The sequence below is a fragment of the Cyanistes caeruleus genome, chromosome 3 (assembly GCF_971803275.1).
Source record: "Cyanistes caeruleus chromosome 3, bCyaCae1.hap1.1, whole genome shotgun sequence".
NCBI classification, from domain to species: Eukaryota; Metazoa; Chordata; class Aves; order Passeriformes; family Paridae; genus Cyanistes; species Cyanistes caeruleus.
Genome location: NC_141703.1, coordinates 69,991,099 through 70,015,023, shown reverse-complemented (window position 1 = coordinate 70,015,023; position 23,925 = coordinate 69,991,099). Strand labels below are relative to the sequence as shown.

Here is a 23,925-nt window from a genome sequence, read left to right as displayed (position 1 = left end):
TTTAAATGGCATTTAAATAATGAAACAAGCAAAAATAAATACTTTACTTATTTTTTATACTTTTCTACAAATATAGGAATCATGTTCACACATGTAAAGAACAATATTTTAATCCATTCCAATGCTTTAGTGTTGAAGTAACTCAACTCCAAGCTGTAATATATGTTTTAATAAGTAATATAATATAAAATTACTTGTATTTAAATAAAATTATGTGTAAAACTAGTATTTTAAAATAGTTGAAGTTCTTCCTCTAGTGATAAAAACTGAATATTTTCAGGTCAATTTACAGGGTGTTGTCCTTTTTTGCAAGAAACTGCTGCTCTAGAGCATCCTAAGCTCATTCTTATTACAGAAGGTGGTAGTAAAAACAAAGCATACTGTTGCATACCATAGATTTAGTTTTAAAGTGTGTCTTATAGTACAGTTTCCAAGGGAAAAAAACAAACATGTGAACATGTTACTTTTGAGAAGAGCTGCGTGACAGAGCTTGTTTTGGTTTGTTTTGGGTTTTTTTTTTCCCATGTACTACTGATAAAGAATGTGCTTTTCAGAAACTACCGGGCTAACGTGTGGACACGGGAAAATGTCCTCCTACAAAAAACAAGAATTCTCTCATTAGCAAACTGCTTGAGTGCTACTACAAGGCCTTAGTGCAGCTGGCACAGTTCCTAAGAATAGAATTATTCATTGCCATGGTTACCCATGCTGGAAATATTACCCTTTGCAATCATTGTAAACAAAGATCTTTTCACAACAGTGTAAAAATTAGAGCGCTTCAAGAAATTAAAGGAAATTATAAATTGTACAGCGGTTGAAGTTATGCCTTGTAAGCACTGTAGCTTTTCTAACACACCAGGGGTTCAAAAACCCTCTGCAGAGGTCTGATCCTCTCCCAGCCTGTGCAACGTGCAAAGATCTCACCCTTCACCACCGAGAGCAGGGTCAGAGCCTGAGAGCCAGAGTGCCTGTGTAGCACACCTGCCCTTCTGCATGTCACGGGCCCTCAGTGGAAATGTTCTGTAAAAGCCACTCAGAAGGGGCTGGTCAGGGAGAGGCAACAGGTGGGAACTTGGCACATGTGTCACCCATGGAGCTCTCCAGGTGAAGGGTATCACGGAGCTAACTCACATCAAACCTTTGAGTTGTGGAGGAGAGCAGCCCCTGGAGCTGGCACAAGCTGGGCCAATCTCTGGCACCACACTTGAATAGCTGGAGCAGAAGATATTCCAGCAAATGACACTTGCACTGTGCAAATGCCCAGCAAGGAGGTGGGTTGGTTCACATGCAAGTACGCAGCAGGGGAGTGGGAGAAGCAGGACTAAAACTCAGGCATTCTTTGGTCCTGCAAGTGCCTTTTCCAGCTGGACACATTTCTTCTGGGTGAGTTCAGTTTCTCCAGATGCCCACACCTTCCTTCTGCCTGGTCTGTTGGCACTGTGGGGCTGTGGCCCCAGCACACACACCTGGAGAGGATCTCATCCTGCTGGCAGTTGACAGCAGAGTACAAAGACATCCTAAATAAAACACTTGCAGTGCTGCAAAATTTGAAGGATTTGGCCTCATGAAACCTGTCCCCTAGAAGGCCAGCAAGCCCCATTTAGAGGTGGAAAAAGCAGAGGGGTGTGGTTCTGCACTGAAGGTCACAGGAGGACATCTGTGAAAGGATATCACAGCCTGACTCCAACTCTCTGCCCTGTTCTGCAGCCATTCTCCTTCCTGATCCATGTTAAACAGCCCCACAACAGTGCCAGGGAGCCTGGAGAAGCCCTGCAGAAAAGCCCTAGGGAGGAAAGAGTAATTTCAGTGATGCAGAACAAGACAAGGAAACAAGCAGTCTACAAACCTCAGCAAAGTGGTCCTTACCTCTGCTGGGCAGCTGGGGCACAGCAGAGCAGGAGTGATCCTCGCTGCGTGGGAGCATTTCTGCAGCGGGGAGGTCTGACAGGCCACGGGAGCTGCAGGTTGGTAACCTCTGGAGGAAGCTCCTGCACATCAGCCAACTGGAAAAAACCAGATGTGACAAGATAACACTGAAATGGAATCCCAGGGGGGAAAGAGAAATTGGGGGAGATTGTTAAGAACCCTGCTGCCATCTGGAAGGCAGGAAGAGGCAGGCATCTGTGAGAAAGTGGCATCTCGGGGGGAGCCTGGGTGCTCGCAGCTGGCACTGCTTGATGAAAGGCTGGGGAGTAGCTGATGGGACTGCCCTTCCCTGGAAATCGGATCTGAGGGTGAAAGGAAGGTTGGCTTCCATTTTCCCAAGACTTCAGGGTCTGTAGCAGAATCTAAAATAATCACCTCGTGCTGATTGTTGTCCTTGGCAGGAACAGTAACTTTGTGGCCCAAAGGGTTTAAATGAAGATACAAGGGGGGAAATGGGAACACACTGGGCTCTTGATTTGCTAATAGGAGTCTTTTGTGCTGTTTATTGGTTTGGAGCCATCTCCTAGGTCTTAACCCTTTACTCCTTAGTTGCCAGGAAAACATGTGGTCTTCCTCGACTATGCTTTTTATTTTTTTTCAGAGGTAAGAACTGTTCTTTTTGAGCTTTCTCTAAGCTCCCATCATTGGTGCTAAATCTGGGGCATGGAGAGAGAGGAGGAGGCCTATGCCATGGTAACAGATGCCTTTGAATTAGTAACTGGTTTTCTAGTAACTGATATTTTCTGTAATTCAGCCCAATGAACACCAGCTTAACACTGGCCTTCTCTTATGGAAATGAAGGACAAAAGGCTTTTGCTTTTGGTTAGTCATGTAAATCCTCCGATGAAGCCTATTCTACCAGAAGGGTAGTAAAAGGCTGTGCTATAAATAGTGCTGTGTGTTTGCCTGCGCTGAGGCAGAAATGTAAGGTTTCATAGCTTGGACTGAGGACCCCGGTCGTTTCAGAGCCAGGGGCTGACATTTGCCTTTATGCATGTGCTCTGATGTCTGTTTTGTTTTCAGATACAGTCATTTATTTTAAATCGGTCTGAATATGCTACATCTTGAGAAAGAATTAAGATCTGGCATAGACAAGTTAACTTGTCTCTGTAATCTTGTCCAACTGTTTTTCCATAAAACATGTGGATTTATGGTGTTTTCTATCAGACCCCAGGAGAAAAGCACAGGGAAATTTAACAGCATGTGGTGATGATAGACATAAATGTGTTAAGCCCCTGAGAAAGCAGCAATAGGCAGCTCAGCAAAGGACGCAAGCACCATTTCTGCATTTCTGCAGTTGCTGCATAGGAGCATTTCTTACTGATTTGAATGAAGCTGTTCAGACGCAGCAGCTGCGTAATCAGACACTAAATCTGCTGTGATAATGACTGGATGTGGTCTAATTGGGAGGATCAAAAACATAATTAGTTAACAGGGGAGAAAAAAGACATCTATAAGAAAAAGAGTAGCAGGGGTGATTTCTTCACTGTAAGTGCTGCATTTTTTGTGCAATCTGTTATCTGTCATTAAACAAAATCTATTAGTGCAGAATGTGAAAGTCAGAGAAAGACAAATGTAGATTCAATATATCCCAACTGTAAAGATAGACCAAAGCTAGCTAAATCCTTATCTGTCTCTCTTTTTCCTTAAGAACTACGCAGAACAATCCTTTCGATTGTTTTCAGTGTTTTTCTGATCCTCTACATCATTTTAGTAGAGCAGATAATTATTCCATGTCCACTTTAGATTGTGATCAGTATCTTCACAACCATAGTCAAAAGGAGGTTTTTCCCTACTCATATTTACTAAGACATATTTGCCTTTATTTATTCAAATGTATGTCCTTGCAAAATTAGGCTTTGTTTTTGTCTTTACAGGTGAACAAATGAAGCTGGGCAGGAATGAAACAGATTTGCTTTACATGACATGCATAATTTATGTCCTTAAAATACAGTTTGGTCATGGGATTTTTGCTTTCTTTGCATTCTGCATGTTACCCTGCATGTTCCCAGCTCCATGCAAAGAGCTCAGCAGCATTTGTTCTCACACTGGCCTACAACTGAATATGCTCTTGAAGCACGTTGAGCCACATTGGTGCCCTGGAGGCATCCATCTCCCTGTGAAGAAAAAGAGGACACTGCTGGCTGCAAGGCTTCTGACTGCCCCAGGTTTACTGCCTCAATCTCTCCCATCACCTCCATGATTCTACCCAGGCAACCTCTGCTCATTCAAGACCCCAGAGAACCTTTATTCAAGTCTCTTTTCTATCCAAGGGACTTAAGAGATTCAAGTGACACCAGCAGAAGGCTGATGAGGCCAGAGGAGAAGCCTATCTGTGACTCCTGGGAGAGCAGACCCAGGCATGTGATGCTCTGGAGCCTGCCCAGTACAAGCACTTGAATGATAGTGAAATTTGATGACAAAACTTCAGACCACAGGTTCTGAGCAGCAACACCACAGAGTGCAGCTGATTTTGTGGATGTGACTTTAAAATGTGGCACCTGCAGACTTCTGTAAGTTGGGAAAGGAAGCAGTGGAAGGACTCAGACCTCCCTGGTCCAGGACAGCACTCCATCAGAAGGCACAAAGCCTCCCTCCCCTCTCTGGTGGCACCCTTTGCTCAAGGTCACCTTTCCCCTGGTACTGACATGGGAGTGCTGCACAGAGGCACTTTGTGAAGGGACTTTGCATAAGGACGAAGCATCAGCATGGGTCATTTGTTAGTCCTTTCAGTAACTGCAGGGAGCTGTACTTAAGAGACTCATTGCATTTGTCATAAGCTGGAAAATACACACATAATGATTGAGGACAAGTCTCCTTCATTAGTCAGAACAGGAGACCTCCTGTTCCCAAGGTCTAAGTGAATACCTGATCCAAGTGTTAAGGGTCTTAGCAGAGCATAAACAGTGATGTCATTAGAGATGAAGCAGTTTCTTGGTCCTCAGCTGCCATAGGAACATCCATGGCTGCTGAAATAACCCTTTGAAGAACTGTGGAGCCTCCTCCCCATCCCCCTCAGGGCACTGTGGAATGGTTTTAATTGGAAGCAAATGTGCAATGTGGTAGGTGGAAGCAGGCATCTGCTCAATGTGAGCTCCTAGTAAACAACTCCTGTACAAAGACTTTGAAAGGGAAAAATATCATGATTCAAGAGAAAGGTTTTAAAATTAGACTGGTACTCACTCATGGTCAGTTGACTCGTCCATTAGACTTGCCAACACTCCTTACCAATTATTCAAACTCAAGAATATTATCTTCTCTTTGTTGCTTGGTAGATTTTGGATGGAGCATTCACCTTCAGTGTATGGGTCACAGAGGGATTTCCAGGTCATCACTCCCATTGCAAACACTTCTGCAGTAAGATGGGCTTGAAAGTCATAGAGATGTACTGTTGGGAATGATTGATTTTGTTTTGAATCAGCAAGTGACTTTTAGCTCAATATTAGAAACTTCATTTTGATTTCAAAAAGAAAATTTGAACCAAGTCTTGTTTCAGGAGATTTTTAATTTTTTTTCTGTCACAGTGGATCTGGCAGGTTACTGTCATCTGGGTTTGTGGAAGGTGTTAAGAGTTGCATCACACAGATCTACAGTTATCAAGGCCCATGCGCTTGCTGCACATTTGCCCTGCACTTCATTGAAACTCCTTTGACCCCCATTATCCCAGTAACCACACTTGGACAAAAGCAAGGTAACCATCAGGCAATCTGTGTGGCAATAAATTTAAACCACAATTCTGCTTTCAGATGCATAGGATAAAGGACAGGAACATGCAATAGGGGAAACAGACTGAAAAGGCCTGAATGTAAAACTGTTTGTGCACTAAATCACCAGGAAAACATTTCTTCAGCCTCATTCCAACTACTGGAAAGAGGAGTTATGCTTTTGTGAGCACAGGATCAATTGTGTCACCGTGTCCTGCTCCTTACTAGAATTAATGAGCTTTTCATGCCTTTTGCTTTGTTGTTCCTTGAAAACTATTGAGCGGATTTTATTTCAGCTCTCACTCTGACTGGCTCAGAATATTCCATGGGAGAACCTTGAGCGAGGCACTGCTACTTAGCTCAGCAAAGTAAATAAACTTAAGGATTAAAACTTGACTGGTGCAAATGCTTTTTGCACGTTCAGAATGCAAGATATTTAGCAAAAGTTGCAAACCAGAGGTTCTAATAAATGTAATTTAGTAGTCATAGGAAGGAAGAGATGTTTTAAAGGTGGGATAGGTAGCTTGCTGCAGACTGCATTTTCTAGCCGTCACACCAAAACTGCAACTCCAAAGTCAATCTGTGCCAAAAGAACAAACTTACCCACTTGCTTCTCAATCAGGAGTATCACAAAACTGATTTGGAAAACAAAGCAAAAACTCAGGCCATTTCATTGTGTAAGTGGTTTACAGGGAAAAAAATGTCCAAAACCAAACAAAATCCACATGTCAATGAAACAGAAGACCAGAAGACCAAAACTCTCATTTCTGAAAGTCCTCCTTCAAGTAACAAATTCAGTTTAGCAATTTTATGATGTTATTAGTAAAACTGCTAAGGGCATTTCTACATAAAAATGAAATTGCACACATGCCCAAGTATCCTCTTTTATGCTATTTTGGTGACATAACTCCCTAAAGTCTTGCTTTGAAAAGTTTAGTATTTTCCAGGGCACTCGATAGATTTGCTCTAACTTGAACATCAAAAAGTAACTTTCACGTTCATCAATGAAAAGTGACAACTGATTTTATTGACTGTTTCCATTATAACACATGACAGTGGGAATATCTTTCACTGTTAAGATTTTTGAATGGAAGAAAAGTGCAGTTAGTCTGAGTTCCTTACATTCATTAGAAGCAAGACTATTGAAACCATCAACATTTACAATGACACATAAGCAAACACCAGAATCAGTGCCAATAAATACACAGAGTACCAAAATAAATATTTACAGAATTAAAAATATAACAAACACTGATTAGTATATCCTTGTGAACTGCCAGGGAAGAAAGACACCTATTGCTATCAGTTAGGTTGTAAATACATTAAGAATACAGTGATTCGAGGAGACACGTACTCATCAAAGTTTGTAGAGGTGGAAAGGAGCAGAGTGTGTCTAACAGTCTGTTATAAAAACAGCCCCTTGGAATGTTGTGAGCTTTCATTAAGAAGGAGTTGGTGCACACAGGCCCACCAGATTATTACCAAACCTTTTAGATGTGAAGAGCAGGGAGTTCTGGCTTTACTCACTCATTATCTCAAATAGGTTGTACGCTACCTTACAGGAGGTGGCTGACGCAAAAAATACAGGGAAACATTCTAATTAACAGTGATCTGTCAGCTATATCACATCTTACAGAAGAAGGCTGAGTGACCTCTAACAGGACACACAGGTCCCCTTCAGCACACAGGAGGCACCGAGAGCATTGGTTTGTCTGATGCAGTCCTGCTACCCTTTTCTCAGGCACACCATGATGTTTAAGCAGAAATGGGCTGTCATAAATAACTAAAGCCATGCTGTATTTTCTGGGTTTATTGTATTTCCCATCACCCACTTTCATACCTCATCTCCTATTTCAACAGGGCCACAACACCAGGCTTCAACATCAGAACTTTTCTGAGACAGTGTCTATTAACAAACAGAGCAGGGAAAATTCAGATGGAACCAAGTTATGGGATCCTCACTCAATAAAAACCCTCAGCACATACAGATTACTGGTGGAACGAGTCTAGCTATTGGAACAGTCTAGCTGTTTCAATTTCACCCACAGTAGAGGATTTCATTTAATTTCACAAAAAAGCAACAGCTTTAGTCTTGCTCCCCCTTTAGAAAAGCAGGATAATGTTGCTCAGTACCTGGTGCTGCTGCACAGTGAGTCTTACACTCCCTCCTCACTTGTCCTTGGGCTGTAAGGGTGCAGCCAGAGCTCACCACTCTGCCTAGGGCTTGGGTCTTTGCATCTTCCTGGCAAAATGAGGGTGGAAGAGCGGCAAGATGCCATAGACCAGTGCTGGGCTACAGGGGATTTATGGATGTTTCTGTGCTGAAACTGCCTTTAGAAACTAAGACACTGGGCACTGCTCAGGTGTTGATGAGAGCAGTCACACAGTAGTCCACCTGCAGGAGCACTGGCTTCAGCACACTTGAACTCACACTGGCTCCTCCCCCAGTGTAACACAGCAACCCCAGCACCAGTGCAAGAAAGAAAGCATACAGGTTTTTTAGGCATATGTGTAACTCTTTTTCCACAAGGACAAGAGGTCCAGGCCTTGCTTTCAGCCCATCTCCCAGATGCCCTCCCACCCCAGCACAGCACCACCATCCCTGCCTTTTCCTGCTGCTGTCCAGGGCTGACACCTCCACATGGCAACACCTTGCACCCCTCTGCTGGCACCACATGGTGACATCAGACAGCAAATTCTGCAAATTCTTGCTCCCCCAGTCCACAGGCTGAAGGCGATTTGGGACATGCCTTCCCCTCTGCTGCCATTAACCAAGAGTTATATTTTAAGGTCAGCCTTAATTCAAAGCATATAAAACCAATTTTCTTTTACGAGAATATTATGTTCAAAGCTTCCAATGTATCTGTAGAAAAAGCCCATGGAAACAACCTGATACTGATTTAGCAACTGTTTTGATGCAACATCATCCAAAATAATAAAAAATGGTTAAAGATCTTACCATTCTTACCGTAAGTCCCCACATACCTTCTCCCTAATGACACATTTAAAATGTGGCTGTGCAATAATTAAAGGGAGGCTTCTTTAGTTACCATATCAAAAACGTGAACAATGACAAAATAAGCAGGGGGTTTAGAGCTCTGGAAAGAATCTGGTCCTGTTTTTGCCATCAAGAGTTAAATTAAGGAAGGCAGTGATTGTGTTAGCTGTAATTTAAACATGCTGAGCACTGGAGTTATGTGCAGGAGTGCAGCTTGTTAAGATGAAAAACAATGAAAAGACATGTTTTGCATTCAGATCAGTGAAAACACTACCACAGTAATATAAAAGACTGCACAAACACCTGAATAACATTAATCTGGAAAAAATAAAAAAGGAAAAAAAAAAGAAAAAAGGAAGACTTGTTTAAGAAACACTTTCTATTTCCTTAAGATTAAGAGATTAAGGACCTCTGCCAGTTCTTACTGGAGTCAGTGGAAGCTTTGCCACAGCAGAACTGGACCCTGGAAGGAGATTGTCCTATTGGCAAATGCCAACAGTTTCTTAACTTTGTGGCCATAGCTGGATTAGCTTTTATTGCAGAGCATTGCATGGATGTGATGTCAAAGTAGGCAAAGCAATCTTCTTTTAGCCATTCCTACAAGAAGCCTTTCAGCCTGACAGTTTAAATTCCTTGCCCTGTGAGGTGCATAACTTTTCCTCCCTATACTACAACTTTGGCTCTATTTATTTAAGTATGTGCAGAAAGGAAAAATGAAAGCAAAGATAAAATCTGGGCACAGTCTCCATAACAAACAGCTCCTGGGCTTTCCTACAAGAGTGACCTGTTCCCTGCTACATTTACTAAATTGTCCACAACAGGAAAGTGGAGGATTGTATTCCATGCTATGCAAAGTATCACTCAACATCCTCATGAGAGTGTATGAGATCACACAGCAGACATCTCCATTTTAAATATCTTTGCTACTTATTCTGAGGGAGTTTCATTTTTTCAAGCCCAAGAAGTAGAAGCAAAGACCTCCTGAAGAGGAGGCATAGTGGCAGCAGCTCATCTTTTTTAGTGCTGGAAGGCTAGATCAAAAATCTGTTTCCCAAGCAACTGTAGTATGGTTTAGAAGGAATGAGAGACGTGGGAATAAAAAAAAAGAAAAAAAAGAAATAAAAGCATCCTAGGCAATAGTACTCGCTGTTTTGGGTGGAGAAGCCTTCTAAGGCAAGAAGAGTTTTAACAACCTGCTTTTGCAGGAATCAAGGCCCCCATGATGTGGCTCAAGTGGTTATAGCTATTATTTCTTTGCATATGACAAGTTCTTCCATTTCTCTCTACGTGAAATGGACATAGGAAACACCAAATCAGTGCTGAATGTTCCTACCCAAAATGCTCACAAGGAAGACAAGATATGAACTAATGACAAGTAAAAAATTCCTGTGAGTTATATTAAAAATAAATTGTCCCCTGAAAACAAACAGCAAGACAAATTGAGATACCTCATGCTCACAATAAACAGCACGTGGACTCAGGACAAGGGAATCCTATCACCCCCTCCCTCCCACCCCTCAGTGGAAGGGAGGGGTGTTCAGCAGGAATCAGTCCCAGGCCACTGGGGACAAATGACAGCATATTCTTAGCACTGAATCTCAGAAGAGTCAGTTGTTGTGCAGTTCTGCTCAGACACGTGGGGCTATGTCATCGTAATAAAAACATAAACAAAGGGGGAGAAGAAAAGACAAAATGAAAACCAAAAACAAACCCTGCAGAAGCTGTCATGTGTGAACTCTGCCAAGACTCATTTCTGCATTGTTTTTGAGTTGGTGTCAATTTGTTTTTCCAAGACAGAAGCCCCAGCCTTTCATCTCAGTAACTATGAAAATACATTTTCAGGCCACCTTGCCTAGAATGCCCTGTTGAGGGCTGTTGGATAACCATCTGCCTTGTAAGTGGCTATTGTTGCTGTGATCTGTCCCTTTCATACCATTATCTTCCTGAAAAGCCTTTTCTAAAAGTAGTCCATCAGAGCAGGGAAAGAAAAACCTCGGTGCATGGCCACACAGCAGAATCAATGGCTCCCTTTGATCTGCAAGCTCAGTCAGTACTACAAATTTAAGAAACAACAAGGTTTTGCTTTGCTAAGCAAAGCCTGTTAATTTGGCTCATCTGCGCTCACAGCATCTTACTGAAAATGCCATCTGTATCAGAAGTTTTAAGACTTTGGTGCAATATTCGCTTAGTTTAGATAAATAATATTGTAAGATTCATTAAAAAATAATCAGTGAATTAATTTTCATAGTGTACAGCTATGCATGTAGATTTTAAAATTCAGTCCTCTGCTACCCTGAATGGCGGTGAGGATATTCACAGTGGATAAAGAAAATGCTGGTTGTTGATGGAATAAGACTGAAGATAGTTTTCTCTTGTTCTAGTCATGGAATTTCCTCCGAAATCTACTACGAATGTTTGAGTCCTATTACTGGCAAGAGCAAAATGCATATGCTCTACATAGAAAATAACACCTCTTATGTCTGTTGCAGGCCACACATCTAGTACAGGAAACTTAGCTCCTATCATGACAAAACAAGTCCACAAAAACATAATTTCATGCTACCGAAAGAAAATCTTTTGTGCTGATATAAAGGAGAGGAGTGTATACCACTGAAATCACTGTAGATAGCTATAAAACACTATGCAATATATAGAAAAACTCTAAGAACGTACAAAATTTACCAGGAGGGACCTGAAAGTGCAAAGAGTACACGTAACTAAATACCAAGTCCTGATCTATAAAATCCTTTATGAACGACACACAGCTGATAATTACAAAGCATCATTCAGACCACCAAATAACAAATGAAACAAATAAAGAAAAACATACTTTAAGGAAATCAAAACAATGACACCATTGGGAATGTTATCTTTGGGACTCAGAACACCGTTTCTACCTCAATACCTACCAAAACCAGGGAAAATATGTGCTTAAACAGGGTAACATAAATAAGAATGCAAGCTACCACAAAATGCCTCAGGACTATTACCTCTTTATGTCTCAGCCTTTAAACCCAGCAAGCCATTAACTGTTTGTTCTTAGGCATCTCACAGAATTTTACAGGGATCTTTCAGGAATTATATATAGGTCTAAAGAAAGCCTTTGAACCTCCTTTCAATGATTGTTTAGGCATCGTGTGGAGCTATACAAATATATTTGTATGAAAATTGAAAGCCCTAGTAAATATTAGATCTTCTTTTACCTTTCGAAATAAAAAACATAGATGGCTTAAAGACAAACGTGAATTTTAGAAGTACAAAGTTAATTTGAACATTAAATTGTATCTTTACTCTTACACAACCATTACCCTGAATCAACGTCAGCACGTCGCAGTGATTCGAACTACCGACGCCCTACTACCAGCTACTTTCCCATTTTCCTTTTAAGGATATGATTGTCCTTAAAATATGTACATAGCAAGAAGCCAAACAAGCCGCCGAGAGATTTGCAAAGTGTGCTTACAGCGGGTATGCGACAGAAAGCTTGAGGGAGTGGCTGTGGAGCACCTGGCCTGGGCAGCTGCCCTCCCACCCACGCTCCACGCCAGCCCAGGGCGCCTCGCTCCAGGGGTTAGCACCGAGGAGGAGGCTGCTCGCCACCGTGCAGAGGATGGAGGGAAAAAAAACGTGGCAGGAAAACAAAGGAGAGAGAGAGAAGAATGAAGGGAAGCCAAAGCATTTTAATGATGATTCGTGTTAGTGGTTACGTGATGGGGAGTTAGTCTAGTGTCACACTATTGGTTTCTCGATACAGACATGCCGCAATGCAAACAAAACACATATGATGAATAATTTGACGCACACAAGTCCTGTGGAGATGGCAGCTGGTGTCTCCTAGTGGGTTTAAAGATGCACCACTCCTACTACCTGTACTCAGTGCTTCCAGTTTTTATGGTACTACCAACACATCCTCCCTCCCTCTCAACTTCCAATACCCTATAGAATCTCTCAGCACAATTTGTCCTTAGAACGAAATGGGGAATTATGACTTTTCTGCAGACTTGTCATGCAAGTAAAGATGCGTCCCTTACAGTCAAACAAAAACAAAAGAATGGGAAAAGGAATGTCATGTTTAGGGCTGAGGAGCAGGACAATATTCCATGTTATGTACATACATCCTTCTGAGGGCGTTTCAGCGTTCATTTCTAAAATGCACAAGTGGAGTCAGACCAAACGCAAATCCCTTTCTCGGGCAAAGGAAAGCATGGCCAGCGTGTTTGGAGGCAGATGTGGAGCACAGCCTCCAGGCTGTGCATGGGAGTGCTCACACGAGGGTGAGTGTGCACAGCCTTGGCTGGCGCAGGGAGCCTGCCAGGAGCCGCGTGCTCGCTGCACATGCATATGTACAACATGTCTGTGTGAGTGGGCACACAGGGAACCACACACCTACACGTCAGGAAGAAAACATAAAATAATCCTCTTTGAAGTGTATTAAGGTTCTTAAACCATGAAAACAGGGGCTGGTCAGGGAAACTAACACTTTCACTGGGATGCTGCAACTCGGTATTAAATTCTGCAGCAATTTCAAAACTGGCTGTCAGTTTCACCTTCGTGACTTTAAGGTCATTTCCCCAGTGAACCACGAATCATGCATATACATATATACAATTCTTATTATGGTATTTCCTGGCTTTTTATGGTTTGCCTACAACCTTAATATCCTTCAAATGCATATTCTGTATATTTCTTTTCCTTTTTTTTTTTTTTCCTTTTGATTTAAGAGACAATAAAACCAACTGCTATGTAAGATCAGACCCATTAGCTTCAATGATGTGAATTTAGGATTCTCTGCATAATATAGACATGTATATTTTTAAAATGTATATTATTTTTTTAGATACACTGGAGCATATATTTTATATTAACTGTGGTCTGATGATTAAATACTTATATCAAAATATTTTGTAAATACATAACATTTACCTTTAGACTTCAGTGATTTTTAGAGCTTTTTCAGTGTATCATAAAAATATGTCCTCAGGCACATTAAAACCCTATTATATTTCTTTGAAATGTTGCCAATGCCCATGTATAGTAGCCACTATTTTAAAAAGTCATGGCCATTAATACATTTCTCCTAAGATCCAAGATCATCCGACCATTTTATGTACCACTAGATTACCATATTTTTTTCTCTCTTAAAGTAAAATTATTCTGACATTATTGAGAATGAAAATAAAAAGCAATGAGAACCCAAACTTTCTTTAAATAGTCAAAAAACTAATTTTATATATTTTAAAAAATAATACTTAAAAAACACATTTCTTTGCTGGGTTCCTTCTTGGTAAGGTTTAAGCCCAGAGCAACTTTGTCTAAACCCCTGAAAATAGAGGTTTGCAGCGGCAGTGCTGTCAGAACATCAGCTCTGAGCCATGGAATGTGCCACTGGAATAAAATCAGCACTTCAGACTTACTAATCTGGGGATGCATGAGCCCATACAAACCAGAGTTTTTCTCTAATTTAAGGTACTTACACAAAGTTCTATCCTTTTAGAACTGTAAAATTATCTACCTATAAAAACTAACTCTTGCTTAAACTCTAGATAATAAGGACAGGTGATTTTTTTTTTTTTTATAAAAAATCTGCTAAAACACATATATATTTACACACGGCGAGCAAGTTATTGTATAAACGTGGACAGTGTGTATATATTGGCATTTAGTAAAATGTTTCCCTGAACCTGATTGTATGCATTATCGGACAAGTATTGATGTAAACATCTGAACCTACGTCAGGTGTCTCTGTTACCCATTTACATTAGACCAGATCAAAACCAACCAGACAGACAGACAAACGAAAATATGTTTTCCTGTTAGACGAGTCCACCTAACTCCTTAGTTTTATCTCCTGCACACAAGTCAATCAAGTCTGCTGCTGAGCAGTGTTCTCGTTCCTACAGCAGGTAAAATACCTGTTAGGTGGGTTGTTTTCTGCTTGGCATTTTTTCCAGCATCTTCTGGAGCAAACATCGTTTCCAGAGCCAGCCAGGCACCTGGCCTCTCCTCCTCCCCGAGGAATGATTAAAAGATAAGTGTATTGGAGAACCTCTTATGTCGCTCCTTAACAACAACTCTGTTCCCTTGAAGAACTCATGACACTGCTTTGCACAAGGAAGGATGGTCATAATCCAAGTCCTGCTTCCAGAAAGGCATGTAAAAATGAACCTCCCCAGTGTTTAGTGTTGCAGAAAAAAGATATAAATGTAAAAAAAAGTGCTCAAAAAGAAGTTGACTTATTGTATTCGGCCATACAGTCTAGTAAGAAGAGACTCAGCAGTGCAGGCCCACGGAGTACAGTGAAGGAAGCCTTTTAGGTGACTTTCTTCAGGTGATGCAAAACAAATTCATTATCTGTGGTTTCCTATGCAGACTTTCCCGCATGGATTTCGTTCTCTGTCTTTGTCTCCACCTCTTACCCAACTACTTTTTGGCACTGTCCTGGTACGTGGCAGTTTTCACTGTTGTCCCTGCTACGCCCCTGTTACTGACCCGGCGTACCAGGACTTTGGAGACGGGGATTTTTGTTCTGTGCATCTCGCTTTTGGCCAGGTGATGGTGTGCGACGTGATGGCTGTTACTGGCATCTGCTCCATGGCTGGCGGGATGCGACGAAAGGTGTTTAATGCTGATGGGTATCTTGGAGTCCTTGGCTGTGCTTGAGGGCGTTTTCAGTGAGCTCACGGTCGTTATTGGAGACACGGGCTTGGAGCGTGGCACACTGGAGACTTCCTCGTTCGTAGGCCCCGCTGGTGGGTTCTCATCCGGCTCAGCATAAAGGTCATAGAGAGCATCTCCACTGTAGCTATCCCTGGGAAGGGTTTCCTTCTGGATGCTTGTGGAACTGTCTTCCTCGGGACCAGGGGTGGTGGAATCCCAGTAGCCCTCGTCGCTGTTTGGGACGCCCTCGTGCTGCTCCTTTTCCCTGCTCTTCTGCTCCTCTTTGTGGTTCAGGTGAATGGCAATCTGGTGGAGGCCACCACGTTTCACCACCACCCTGTTCTGGGCCCCCTCGGTACCTCGGGTTTCCTTCAACCCCTCGGGCTTCTTTGTCCCTCCTCCGCTTCCTCCTCCCTGTGTCTGAGTCTCGTCCGTGTGTGAGAGCATATCCCAGAACTCCTGCAGGCAGGTGTCGTCCACCTGGTCGGGGCTGGCCATCTCCTCCCCTCCTCCCTGGTAGGCCACCATGGTGGGGTGCTTCTTGGTGGCACCCAGCTTGCTGGGCCCGGGGGTGCTCTTCTCGCAGACGCCACTCCCGCCGCCCACATCCTCCTCATGGTCCGCAATAATATCTCCGCAGCCTGTAAGAGAGTCAAAGCTTTTCAGTGAAGTCACGTCAGCAAACATCAAACAAATACGATCAATCGATTGCTCTGAGGGTGGATCAACAGAGGAAGGGTCAGGGGCGGCTGCCGTCTCTTGACCGCTATCACAGTGAGGTTCAACAGGGGGGATAGTCGTTATTGGAATGTCACCTGTTATCGCCGCATCCTTCGCGGTCCCAACCTCTCCGGCGGCCGGCTCCGGTCGCTCGCGGCTGAGCTCCTCGGGTGGCCGCGCTGCGGCGGGCGGCTCCTCCCGGGCCGGGGGGCTGCCGGCCCGCGGCTCCGCTCCGCCCGCTTCGGGCTCCTGGGCCGCGGCGGGCGCCTCGCCGCTGCGCTTCTCCCGCGGCGGCTCCGGCGCGGCGTCTCCCGCGCCGCTCGGGCTCTCAGACAAAGGTTTCGGCGGCTCCTCCTTGATGCACTCCAGGCTGGCGGTCAGGGACCCCGGCATGATAAGGCCGGACGGGATGTCCGAGGTTTCCCCCCTCTCCTCCTTGCCGTTTTTGTCCTTTTTGTGCCACCGCATGCTGCTGAAGATCCCCTTCAGCCCCTTCTTTTGTCTGCCGCCGGCCCGCGGCTCCGCTCCCTCCGCCTGCCTGCCGTTCTTCCTCAGCAGCGAGAAGAAGCTGTGCGACTTGGCCACCACCGCGCTGCCGGCGGGGCCGCCGAGGCTGCCGGCCGGCCGCTCCCGCACCTCGGGGCCCTGCGCCTCGCCGCCGCTCGGTTCCTCCTTCTTGCTGCTCTCCAGCACCGCGTCGGCCAAGCCGTCGTGCGTCCGGCTCCGCACCATCCCCGGCTTGCCGGCGCCCTTCCCCTCCCCGCCTCGGCTCCGCACCCCGAAGATGCTCGGCATGGTTCCCCCGGACTTCCTCCTCCTGAAAAGCTTGAAGGCGGTTTTGTTAATCCTCCCCGACGGCTGCTCGGCGGCCGGGGGCTCGGCACAGTCGCAGTGCGAGTCCATTTCTGCCTCTGCCGCTGCTGCCGCGGCCGCCGCGGCTTCCCCTCCGCCGCGGAGCGCGGTGCGATCCCTCAGTGACAGCCCCGCCGCCGCCGCCCGCCCGTCTCCATGGCAACCCGGCGGAGGGAGGGAGGGAGGGAGGGAGGGAGGGAGGGAGGGAGGGAAGGAGGGAAGGAGGGGGATAAGCCGCTTTCCCCCCGCCAGGCCGCCGCCGCCGCCGCCCGTTCCGAGCCGCCCCGCGCCGCCGCAGCGCCGCCCGCCCCGCCGCCCTTACATAACGCGGCCCCTGCCCGCCGCCTCTGCCGCGCACAGCCCGGCTCTCGGGTGCCCCGGGAGGGTGCCGCCCCCGGCCGGGCAGAGCTCGGCGTTTATTCGTGAGAGCGATTTGCATCGCCCCTGTGTCCTGCCGGCACGGCCGCACCGCGACCCGGACCGCGGGCATTGAGCTGCTGAAGCCGTGGGCTGGGGGATGCAGCCGAGCGCTCCCAGCGCCCACGGAAAGCGGGGCCGGGGTCGCTGGGGGGTGGTGGGGGTCTGCAGGTGCCAGTGCACCACGCGGCAGGGACAGACGGGTGGGAAAAAGGGACACACAGACCGAACCCAGTACGTAAATACTCCTGGGGGCAGAGGAAAAGGATGCCAAGTTTTTCCCCCTCCACTTGCTTTCCCATCTCCCACCTCACCAGGACGACTCGTACCGTCCCCGTGTCCCCCTTTCTCCACAGTGACCGGGGCCACGTGTGCCCACTGCCGGCGACCAGAGGGGAGCAGTGGCACACACGAACCTTTTCCCGGCCCCTGCATTCACAGCGCAAAGTCATGGCTCCAAAATCATGTTCCTGTCGAATTGCCACTGGGGATGATGGCCAGCCGTCCAGTCACATCTGGTGGCTGGTGTCACCCTGACCACGAACTTCCTAACTGGCTGCAAATCTATCCCAGCTGGGAATGGAACAGAGCTGAGAGCTGCGAGGAACCTACAGCGGTCATCTAGCCCAGCTGCCTGACCTAACGGCGTTAGTAGGGGTATTGTCCAAATGCCTCTTAAACACCGACTTGGGGCATCAACCACCTCTTTAGAAAGCCTGTTTGGGTGTTTACCACCCTCTCCGTAAAATAAATACTTCCTAATATCCAGTCTGAACCTCCCCTGGTGCAGCTTCGAATCATTCCCATGCATCCTGTCACTGGATAGCAGGGAAAAGAGCTCAACACCTCCCTCTCCACTTCCCCTTCTCAAGATGCTGTGAGGAACAGAGAGGTCACCTCTCAGTCTCATTTTCTCTAAACCAGACAACCCCGGCCAAAATAACCAGCCCTGGGCTCCAGACTCGCTGACCCCTCAGCTGGGCTCTCTCAGCTTGGGGCAGCTCTCTGCACCAGAGCTGCAGAGCAAACCTGCTTTCACCCAGAGCTGTAATAGTGCCTGTGCCCTGGCAGCCCAGCTGTGCCATACAGTACTAGTCCAGGCTTCTCAAAACAGAAACACTTGTCTGGGTTTAAGCTCTAAATGCAAGTGAGTACTACTAAAGAGCAGTTGTGTGTGAGCCCACTGGCATGGAGCTCCCTTTGAAGTCAGTAAAAGGCTTTGCCATTGACTTCACTGGCTGGAAGAATTAGTTGTGGGTTTGGGTGCTTTTTTAACATCATCAGACATTCATTGCACTCTCCCGTGAGAGCAGGTTGAATTATCTGTTGTGAATAATTTATCCAGTGAATTTAGTCCTGTTCATGTATAAAAGTGCCATTTGCACTCAGAATTAGAAGTGTTCAATAAGAGCAATATGAGCAAGCACATTATTCAACTTACAGGTCTCTTCTGCCAGAGACAGAAGAAAGGACAGATGAGGCAGAAGCCAAGATATTGGCTGGAGGAGGAAATTGTGAGTTACATTTTACAGAGTACAGTTTGTAAATGTGCCTAGCACCCAGAAACCACAGAGACAGGAGACAGAGCAGAACCTTGACCCAAAGCTGCAAGTCCCTCACCTTGACTGTGCCTCCACCAATTGTACCATGTTAGGAGTTTCCCCATCTCTTGGTCATATTTCTGCTCTTTACACAGATGAAGGAAATGTGATAAAAGAGAGAGAACACCAAATGCTCTTGAGAAAATGCAAATAGAAACAGCCAGGCGTACTTTAGAAATCTGAAAGAAGAAACACTGATCATGTATCTTTGGGGAAAAAAATGGGAAAAAATGCTAACAAATAAGACTTGGCCATCTGACTAAAATTCTCAGTTTTTGCACTTTCATCCTGGTGCTTTACTGCATTTCACCAATCCTTTATATTTCACCAGTTCTTCTTATGAGCATTGGGTCCAATGGAAGGAGACTCAGAGATACAAAAGGCAAAGGAGAGGTGACTCAATGCTTCACAGCTGTATGGAACAGACAACTTATTGTGTCATCTTTCTTTCTGTGCCAATATTTGTGGCTATGACAGAAAGAGTGGACTTTCAGCTTGTTTTTCAGCCAGCTAAAAATCCAACGGTTAGTGGAGGAAAGTGACTTGAAGTCAACCTGAAATTACTACTTGGGAAATGTTTTGACAAACTGATATTTTTTCCCTATGCATTTGGTTTTTAAAAAAACACTATATGAATAATCTTGAAGTACCTCTGGAAATAGATAGTCATTCCAAAAAGGAAATGGTAAAGCACTGAATTTTGAAAGTGATGAAGGAAACATTCTCATTTTTTCTTTTATCCTTTTGTTTTAACCTGAAGACATTTATGGATTCATCATGAAACACGACATGCTTTTCAGTCCCCTGAATTATGGCAGGGATTTCTTTACTGCTTCCCTTCATCTCTGTAGGTCTAAAATCGAAGTCAGCTTCTGACAGTGAAAAATGTCATAACTCCACATGCTTGGCAAGGGGGGAAGAAGGACTGACAGACACCTTGCAAAGTGAAAACAAATGAGGAGCTCTAATTTAAAAGCACAGAGAGCCAGCAGGGAGCTCCTGATGACATGCAGACGAGGGGCAGCTGAGCTGCTGCTGATAGGAGAGCTGTTCCTACTGCATTTCCCCCGACCTGGCTGAGCCTGAGGCGCATCACGATGCTCCCATGCCGAGCTGCACGGCATGGCCACGCCACCAGGTGTGTTTATTCTAGCTGAAGGGGCTATCAAAAAGGGTCTGTTCTCCAAGGTGGGGTTTTTTTTTTCATGTTCAGATTGAGTATGAATGAAGAAAACTAGACAAGAAACACTATATATTAAAAAATATATATTACAAACCAGCTGCAGATCCTCACCCTGCTCTCTCCCCACTCATTACATCAGGCAGATGCTCTCAGTTGCCCCAAAAACCGCAGTCTGGGGCACAGAATGAGCACTGAATAACATCCTAGGTTTCATCGTGTATGAATTAGTGACGGCAGTGACAGGTAGCAAATCGTCTTGTACCTCATTTTGACAGAAGCCTCAGCTTTTGCTATTTCAAGGCTGCCTCATGTGCTGAATGGGAGCACTGGGCACAGGGTGACAGGACAGAGGTGTTTGAAAATCTCTGCAGGAGTTTTTCTCTTCATGCTTCATTCCTGTGAAGCTTCAGTGACTTTGGAGAGTCAGGAGCAGCCCTCCCAACATAAGCAGGATATGCTCAGTTCTAAGACAGAATACTGACTATTTCTTGGCTGAATTTTTTTCTTTACTTCTTTTTCTTTCTTTCTTTTGTTAGCATTGTCTGTGGTCTATTTCATCACATATACTGTAGCCTCACAGAATTGTTCAGGTCAGAAAAGACCTTTAAGACCATTGAGTACCACTGTTAATTGTACATATGCATATATAATTAATGGGGCTCAAAGATGCTACATCAATTTAAAACTTGTAGGTCTTCTTAATGAAAAGCAGTGAGTCTAAATCACAGAAGGTGAATTGCAAGACTTTGGCTGGCACAGTGCCTGCATCTAGGCCCCAGCTGGTAATGGGAGAAAGTCAGCAGGCTTTTAGAAAGCAATAGATTAATTACCTTGCTAGGATCTAGAATTTAAGGATGAGTGCAGAGAGGCCCAGAGCAATAATGTGTCCATTGGGAAAACAGTCTCACTACCTAAGAAGTTACTCTGAACACAGCAGTTTCTTTTTACATGGGTAGGTGTGCTTCTGCACAGTTAAACTCCTCGGTGCATTACAGTCCCAGGAAATGGGAGAGGTGCTGTTTGCTGGATTACTAAATCAATGGGCTCATTAAGACAGACATAAGTAGTGTCAGATCTCTTTTGATACTTAAAATCTGCTTAGGGAGCCACTGGGAGTAGAAAAAGAGAGCACTTAAAACCAGAAAAAAAAAAAACCAGAAAAATAAATGAGGAATTAAAGAATCCCTCTTATTTTCCATGTGAGCATTCTTGCTGTAACACATCAGTGGCAGGTGGGTGCCCACACAGGTAAAGGGGGGAAAGTGTCTGGATTTCTAACATTGTCACTTGTTTGCATTTGTTTGCAGTGGATCAATATCCTCTAATTCTGCATATTTCCTTCCTCCATCTCCAGCCCATTCAGCAGCAGCTAGCACCCCTTCAGGACCATTGCTTTGTTACTCCTACCTCTGTTTTCCCAGGCCAGATCATTTTCCACATCCTTTCCTCAAACCAAAATTTCCTCAGCTGCAGAGACATAATGAGCAGAGGTGTGCGGTTCAGCATGACCAGAGCCTGGCTGACTCTTGCTCACAGGCAGCTCAAATCTGGGAACGTGTGTCAGGGAAAATGTTCCTAAGACAGTCTAAAAAATGCAGTATATGGAAGGAAGACTGAAGAGTGGAACGTAGAAGATGAGGGATAAAGTGAGGAAACTCTATCAGACTGTCATCTCCACACAGGCTCACCAGAAAATGCCTGAATAACACTTGGAAAACTGTCACCAGCAGAATCTGGTATCAGTGCAATGTACAGATAGAGAAGTTCATCATGACTAGGAGATGTGCATGTCCCTGTACAGTATATCTCCAGTCTCTAGGGAGATAATAAACTGTCATTACTGTGTTTTATTGGCTGAAGGGCTGCAGTACTGGGAAGTGTTCAGTGAGCAGAACAAGACCTGTTTCTCAGAATAGTGACCCAGACTCTATTTTCAGAAAATTACGTCTGAACTCCACAAATTTATAGTATTCGAAAGTGCCCACTGCAAAGATCTGCAATTTAAGTAAACCAGAACATCCTCTAAATCTCCAAGAAACCACACCAAAAAAGTGCCAAGCTACAGAATCTTGAAGACAAAATCATGCCCTTCCACAGCATAAATGTGGAGGAAAGAAGAAAGCAGCTACCAACTTTTCAGGTGTTTAAACACTGGCCCAGTCAAGCCAAAACAGGAAGAAATCTCATTTCATGAGCCTGCCAGACTGTTAGACCTGAGACCTCCAAGTGAGTGCTTCATGAGAAGGAATACTTGCCCTCACTGGTAACATCCTTGCAGCAAAGGCCAACAACTTCTCTGCATGTGAAAGGAATCCTGTGGCCACCGTGAGGTTTTCTTTTATTACTGTCCCTCAGCCCCAGCATCCCTTCTGGGTGCAATTTTGAGAAAAAAGAAAAGTTCAGCAAGAAATGGATGTTCAGGTTGAACAAAACAATGGAATTTCTGAAATCAAGTAAACCATGTGAACTGAGTAAGGATGAGGATACAGTAGTGCATCCAAGATTTTTGTAGATTTTTCTTGTCAAAACAACATTTCTGTATAAATGGCTTATATCTTGCTGTTTTAAAGAGTAAAATAGGAAAAAATAGCCACCCCCCCAAAGTGAAGCAAAACTTGATCTTGACCCCAAAGAAAATTATTGAATGTTTTCCAGTTCAGTCAACGGACTGAAAAAAATAAATTCTCTGCATACTGTATCTGTGTTATCCAACTGTTCTTCCCAATGCAAAACAAAAGGATTACAGCGAAATAAGGAAACAACTGAGAAACTGAAAGAGGGGAAATATCCATCATTTGTCTTAAAGCTAAATACAAATTAAAAATGAAGGCAGTGCATGTAGTCCCCCAAGGGACAGATTTACTTCTAATTAATAATATGTTAGAGCCCTAGCACTCTGCATTAAAAATCCAAAACCTTTTAATCCTACTGGAACAGTATAGTTAGAACCTCAAAGAATTAACCCAGTCCAATCCCAGATTTACTTGCACTGTAATTACTGGAAATTTTTAGAGTTTATTTCCTTCCATATACTGAACTGAAAACAGGAAGATGAAAAAAAATTGCATAAATATGTTTTTTTTACACGGGCATGCTGCCATTTTTCTTTGGATGGTTGCAGTACCTGAGACATAATAAAAACTTAAATTTTATTATTAATTCTGCTAGTTAAGTTTTTCTATTTCAAAAACAAATGAAAATAAAATCCTGGCTGTGCAGACTCAGCAGACCTGACAGACAATAGTACCACAGGAGAGATGGGTCTTCCCCACTATCTTTTAATTAAAGCCCAAACAGGAGTGTAAGCAGATTAGGGGGACCATGGGGAATATTGGGTCAGAATATGTTTTTCGAGCAGTTGAGATGCAATTGAGCATGGTTTTTGGAGAACAGTTCTGCTGAGACGCTTTTATTGAGAGGTAAGCATTTAGAAAACTTTAATCACATTGGGGGTGCCTGAGGTTTTTCCTTACCTTTGTACTATCTCTGACCTTTCCATCGACTTCAGCAGAAATAGTTCAGATTAGTGTCAGTAGGTATAAAAGAATTGGAACCTTAATTAAAGATTCAGCCTCCCTAAATAGGATACCTAGATAAATGTGAACTATCTTATTTTTAAAGTAAGAAATACTTACGCAATTTGCTAACAAGGCTTTTGTGAGATTCACTTGACACAGCTACATTTATTAAAAAGTCCTTTCATTACAATTATTGATAGATTCGCTATTAGTTTGATTTCAGGAGTACTCTGTCTCACTTTCCTCCTCTCCCCTCATTTCACTTTTTATAATATAACCAGGCCCTGGGCAGAACATGGGTCAGAGCAGTTGGGTGCCAGCACCACAGTAAAATGTGGAAATCTTTGGG

The 23,925-nt window shown here is 44.2% G+C and overlaps 1 protein-coding gene and 2 long non-coding RNA genes across 4 annotated transcripts; 2 read left to right on the top strand and 1 right to left on the bottom strand.

Moving 5' to 3' along the window:
- The first annotated feature begins 1,534 nt into the window (after positions 1-1,534).
- Positions 1,535-7,726, top strand: LOC147654224 (uncharacterized). The gene is made up of 2 exons (XR_015284736.1): positions 1,535-1,964; positions 3,804-7,726. It is a non-coding gene; the product is annotated as an uncharacterized LOC147654224 (long non-coding RNA).
- A 5,585-nt stretch (positions 7,727-13,311) lies between these two features.
- AMER2 (APC membrane recruitment protein 2) lies at positions 13,312-16,999 on the bottom strand. Of its 2 annotated transcripts, XM_023918539.2 has the most exons (2): positions 16,101-16,998; positions 13,312-15,926 (listed from the first exon to the last, which is right to left on the bottom strand). In XM_023918539.2, the coding sequence occupies exons 1-2, from the start codon at positions 16,906-16,908 to the stop codon at positions 15,049-15,051; spliced, it is 1,686 nt and encodes a 561-aa protein (XP_023774307.2). In that variant the 5' UTR covers positions 16,909-16,998; the 3' UTR covers positions 13,312-15,048. The 2 variants fall into 2 exon arrangements, with proteins under 2 accessions (XP_023774307.2, XP_086737931.1); XM_086881805.1 differs by having other exon boundaries at positions 13,312-16,999.
- A 207-nt stretch (positions 17,000-17,206) lies between these two features.
- LOC147654223 (uncharacterized) lies at positions 17,207-23,217 on the top strand. Its single transcript, XR_015284735.1, has 2 exons — positions 17,207-20,013; positions 21,413-23,217. It is a non-coding gene; the product is annotated as an uncharacterized LOC147654223 (long non-coding RNA).
- The last annotated feature ends 708 nt before the right edge of the window (positions 23,218-23,925 follow it).

Excerpts from the sequence above, each read along its gene's own strand:
- AMER2 (XM_086881805.1), bottom strand. The coding sequence starts at position 16,908 with ATGGACTCGCACTGCGACTGTGCCGAGCCCCCGGCCGCCGAGCAGCCG.